We start from the raw sequence: 5,638 nt of genomic DNA, 5'->3' as shown, positions 1-5,638 counted from the left end.
ATGAGGGACCTGGGTAGAGCAAATAGGAAGGAGCTATTCCTCTTAACAGAAGGGTCGAAAACCTGGGAGAATAGGTTTAGAAAAGTATTAAGAGGGGAGATGAAGAAACAATGTTTTTACTCAGAGGAGCGGAGCCCATGAAAAGCCACAGGAGCAGACACGCTCATCACAGTACTTTGGATACGTGTTTGCAGGCTACAGACCCGGCGTAGACGGGGTGAGAATGGATAGAGCAGACATGATGGGTCGAATAGCTTTCTTCTGGATTATAATTTTTCATTATCTTTCTCATAACAAGAACCTACAGTATACTTATGTCCATTTTCTTTTCCCCAAGTTTTGAAACCTGTTTTAAACCGCTTTGTTGCTACATTTTGCGCTGGGCTCCTTTCTTTATTTTGGGAGGAGGATGAAAATTGTCACATGATCAATGACACATTGCAATGTGTTCACCAATCATTTAACTACACACACGGATTTAAAAATAACTGCAAATGGTGAAACCGAAAACAACAGAAGATGCTTAGTGTAGGCCAGTAACTTCTTTGAAGCCACCATTTATTTTCGAACCTCGCCGACTTCTAGTTAGTGATCAGGAAGATAAAGAGAATTTATAACAATTTTGTCTGAGCCGCCACTGTGATACGCTCTTAAAGTCGGATTACAAAGAAATCGGTAAAAACAGAGTTCCTCGCACTTCACACGTTCCCTGTCCGTGTTTCCCACTCCCTTTGCCCGAACTGCTTCCACCCTTTTTGCCCCCAGGGTGTATAAAGCCATAGCCCGCCGATCAGCAGGCACCGTTTAAAAGTGCCAGCAATGAATGAACCGCTCCAGCGTCCCACCCACACGGCCCCAGCCCAATGTAACTTTTTAACGGAAATACCGCCCCTCTGCCCGTCTCCGATTGGCTGCGGCTTCGTGTATCAACATTCCATTTGGAACGTCTTCGGCGACTGTCTCGCCTCTGATTGGTCCTGTGTGGCGTCACAATGTTGCTTGTGTCATTTCTGTAATTGACGTTTTATTTCATGAAGGACTTCGGGGGAAGTCCGTGCGGCGAGGGATCGGGGCAACTTCCACCCTTTTATTCATAGCGGGAAACTCGCAGTAACCAAACTTTGAGCCGGAGGATGGTTCCGAATGGATCAGCATGAGCCGATGGGGGCAGCGGTTTAATTTCGTCCCCAAACCGGCGGCTGAAAGCGCCCACGTTGGGGCCTCAGGAAGGATTGATAGATTCGCAGATCAAGGCGCGTTAATGCCGAATGCTCACCAGGCAAAGCGAGACATTTTTTTCCCCCGCTTGTTGAGAGAAGGTGGCCGATGTACCAGATTCTTCTGATGGGCGCGTCCTGGCCGTTCGGAGTGGTTTGATTGTGACTCTGGAATTGGAAAACTTGCCCCTCAAACTACCGCTGGCTCTTTCGGTGTTTAACAAGCGGCCAGTCCGAGTGCAGCCACACCCTCTCTGTGCTTCCTGATAGGAGATGCAGACTCCTGGCTAACTTTGCCATTCCAACACAACAGGACCCACTGGAATTAGAGCGCTGGTGCTTGGTTTTCATTTTCGCAACTGACACTAACTTTTGGTTTTTTTTTAAGCAAACCCTTTCCCCCCACTAACATCTGAATGATCGGAAGAGAAAAGCTTGTGACAAGAAGGAACAGGAGGTTTAGTGTTATGGGATTTTAATTCTCCCAGAAGTCTGGATTAGTGACAAAATAAAACCAGCAAGAAGTGAACAGTGAAGCGATGCACTGTGTAAAAGGTTACTTTTAATCCCGCTTCCGTTGAAACCTCCACAATCAAAGAGAGACAGTGAAGAGGATTCCCAGCGTGAGATAAAGTATCCAATAACGAAGGACCATCATGTACAGAGCCAGGAGTTGGTGGGCTCCCACACAGAGGACATGCACTTCCAGCTGTGCCGGTGAAAGGAATTGAAGGGTCCGTCCCCAACACTTGTTTGCAAAGCATCCCCGCTGGTCCTCCTCGTCCCTTGGAGGATTTAAAAAAAGGCTCCTTTTATTTTTTGCTTCTATTTTATTTCCCCCCACCCCTTTCTGCCCCATTGATGGAACGATGATGCGGGCAGAGAGGGACACTGGGCTGAATCGGAACTGCGCTGGTGGTCACACAAGCGGCATGCGAGGGGCCGCTCGGCACCATGGCTAACAGCGGCTCGGCCAAGTCCACGACCAGCAGCGGCATCAGCCCCCAGCAGAGGAGGCGGCTCGTCTTCATGTGCGACATGTGCAAGAACAAGATGCAACTGGTGGCCGACCTGCTCCTGCTGTCCAGCGACAACCGGCCGGTCAACACGGACAGCCTGTCGCCCGCCTCGGGCGAGTCCTTCGACAAGAGCCGGGACGCCGTGATCGCCCGCACCAAGGGCCTCTCCATCCTCACCCACGACGTGCAGAGCCAGCTCAACATGGGCAAGTACGCCGAGGTGGGCGACAGCCTGGCCGAGATGTGCGAGCTGGTGGTGGCGCTGATCGAGTCGTCGGCCCACGCCGCCTACCTGGCGGCGGCCGAGGCGCCCGGCTCGCAGGCGGCCATCGCCGGCCTGGTGGACCGCTACCGGATGAGCCGGGCCCGCCACGAAGTGGAGCACAGCTGCAGCCTGCTGCGGACGGCGCCCGTGTCCGAGCTGAGCCCGCAGCTGCTGCTGGAGCTCTCCCGCAACATCTCCCGAGGCCTCAAGAGCCTGACGGACGCCTGCGTGCTGGCGTCGGAGAGCAGCCGCGACCGCTTCGCCAAGCAGCAGTTCAAGCTCAGCGTCAAGTGCATGAGCTCCAGCGCCACGGCGCTGCTGGCCTGCGTGCGGGAGCTCAAGTTGCGGCCCTGCGAGGCCACCCGGGCTCGGTGCGTGCTCTTCGGCGGGCCGCTGCTGCAGTCCGTCCACGCCCTGGTGGGCTTCGCCACCGAGCCGCAGTTCCTGGGCAAGGCGGCCTCGGTCAGCCCCGAGGGCCGCGCCGTGCAGACGGCCGTGCTGGGCGGCGCCATGAGCGTGGTGTCGGCCTGCGTGCTGCTCACCCAGTGCCTCCGCGACATCGCGCTCCACTCGGACAGCAGCAAGGCGCCCGACTACCGGCAGCGCCTCCAGAACTCCGCCCTGGCCGTGTCGGACGGCTGCAACTTGCTGTCGCAGGCGCTGCGGGACAGGACCTCGCCCAGGACTTTACCGCCACTCAATTGCCATTCTGTGAATTAACTAACCCCCTCCCCTCCCCCGTCCTCATTAAAACAAAAGACGTTGTTCCCTCCTAATACCAAAGAATCCTCGGGCACTGGTGTGTTGTGTGTGTGTGTCTATGGGGGCGGAGGGGGGATTCGAACCCCCCCCCCCCCCTGCAGTTCACAGAGACTGATAGCAGCGCGGAAAGCGGCCGCCCAGCCCATTTGTGCCTGTGACAGCTCTTTGAAAGAGCTCTCCGGTTCATCCCACTGCCCTCACCAACAGAATATGGACAAACTTTCTAAATTTAGAGGTTTTAAGTAATTAGGACAGACAAAACAACGAATTACAAAAGGCTTAATCGTGCTGGGTGCGGTTCAAAGTCAGTGTCTTCCGGATATCCCATCATCATTATAAAGACTGAATGATAAATCATATCAACTCAATGGCCATTATGGTTTAGAAAGGGTTTTTACCTCAATTTACAACACACACACACACGCACACACACATATTGACAGCGGGATGGAATGTAGCTCTGTCGGGTATGTGTGTTCTGTGGAATCAAGTGGTAAGCGAGAGCGAAGTGAATCTGGTGTTAGTGAAAGGGAGTGTGCAGTTGTGATCGTGATCTTTTCACGTGTCGATTCTAAAAGTTGGGATAAAGCTGCTGTGAGTGTTTTTTTCCAGTTTTACACTATTTGCCAGACGTGGAAGTCTATGTCAAGTTTTCTTGCATGTACTGGAGTATTTATTTCAACATTAAAATGTTATGTTTCTCATGAGCTTTTTTTGTTAAATGAGTTTAGTAAGGTTTTTTGTTCTTTTGTGTAGTTCCATTATATTTCAGGGAAAATATTGTGAAGTATTAACAGGAACAGAGGACTCATGAATAGATGCTATTGTTTTGGGTGGCTAACTGAGTCTATAACAGCATGTTATATTCCAGATAATATACAAATATTATCTGTGACAAAACCTATCCATTGATCATAACTGACACAGTGGGGAACGTGGTTCTTAATAATGCCTTGTATTTAACTATTTAATCAGTGTTTGTTAACAGCCACACCAATAACTATAGGACTAGAGTGTTTATGTAAACAATATCTTTTAAATTAACTTTCTTTTGCTGTAGTATGACTCCATGGTCACTAGTTGCACTGTGCTTTGTCCTACATTTATGATGAGGTAGTTTGAACCTCTCTGTGATGACTCCCACCTGCAGCTTAAACCACCTGGTGCATTGAGGGAGGTAACACATTGATTTCCCCTTATTCAATCACAAGATGCAAGTGTTACTGATAAGGCTGGGGTTTATGACCCATCCCTAATTTCCTAAGCTTGAGCTTCCTTTTTGTATGTCTGTGGTACAGTGAGAGGTTTGCTGGGGTAATTCAGAGAGCAGTTAATAATTAGCCACGCTGATGTGAGACTGAGATGCATAAAGACTGGGTAATAATGATGAGTTTCCTTCACTTAAGGACAACACATAGATAATATCAGTCTCCTAACTAATGCTAGCTTTTTATTTCCAGATTTTTAAAAACTGAATTGAAATCTTAAGTAGCTTGGTGAACCTGGAATTCAAACCCGTGCTCGGTCACCTCTGTTGAAATCCACACCTTTCTACTACTAGACTTCACTCTCCAAACGCTCCCCAAGCCTGCTTCCCTTGTCCACCTCTGTAAACATGACATCCCATAATCCTACCTGTGTTCTGACATGTATCACCCTCGTTCAGCCGTCACCCCTGCACTTACCAAGCTACATTCAGTTCCAGTTAAGTGGTGCCTTGGTTTATGATTTCAAAGTTGTTCTTGTTTTCAAACCCTTCCATGACTTTGCATCTCCCCACCTCTGTAATCTCTCTGTTATCTGCACCCTTCCAATTCTGGCCCCTCGAGAATCCCAGAATTTAACCTAACTTCTGGAATTTTCTCTCCTAAACCTCTCGGATTGTCAGTGTCCATTTCTTTGATAAGGCATTCCTGGAAAAACTGTCCCTGATCAAATGGATAGTTGCCGTGGAACATGAGAACAGGCTCTTCAGCCCATTGTATCTACATGACCATCAAGCACCCATCCACATTGATCCTACACTAATCCCAATTTTCCTCTTCCATTTTAAACTACTGCTGTTTGGGTGGAGCTTACTTGTGTCTAATATGCTGCAACTGTTAATACAGTAACATCTTGTGCTTTGGTCAGGAATTTGCTCTAATTCCAATAATGACAGTGGGTTGTGTAATAATGCCTTGCGATTCTGTCCCTTTCTTGTCTTAAAATAGAGAGACACAAAAAAGAAATTTTGAAGCGTAGGACCTTGGCTGCTGAAGGCAAGGATTGACACATTTATTTTCACCACATCCATAGTATCCCATTTTCTGTAGTGGTTTGATACAGCTGCTTATTCTGAGAAGTGAATTGAAATTCAGAAATTATCTGACAGA

General features: G+C 49.0%; 1 protein-coding gene across 1 annotated transcript; it reads left to right on the top strand.

The window, feature by feature from the left end:
* The first annotated feature begins 907 nt into the window (after nucleotides 1–907).
* tlnrd1 (talin rod domain containing 1) lies at nucleotides 908–3,970 on the top strand. Its single transcript, XM_052040663.1, has one exon. The coding sequence runs from the start codon at nucleotides 2,172–2,174 to the stop codon at nucleotides 3,219–3,221; it is 1,050 nt and encodes a 349-aa protein (XP_051896623.1). The 5' UTR covers nucleotides 908–2,171; the 3' UTR covers nucleotides 3,222–3,970.
* The last annotated feature ends 1,668 nt before the right edge of the window (nucleotides 3,971–5,638 follow it).

This window comes from Pristis pectinata, chromosome 28 (genome assembly GCF_009764475.1).
Source record: "Pristis pectinata isolate sPriPec2 chromosome 28, sPriPec2.1.pri, whole genome shotgun sequence".
NCBI lineage: Eukaryota > Metazoa > Chordata > Chondrichthyes > Rhinopristiformes > Pristidae > Pristis > Pristis pectinata.
Note: the sequence above shows the minus strand (reverse complement) of the source record. Positions and strands in the feature narration are given on the sequence as shown.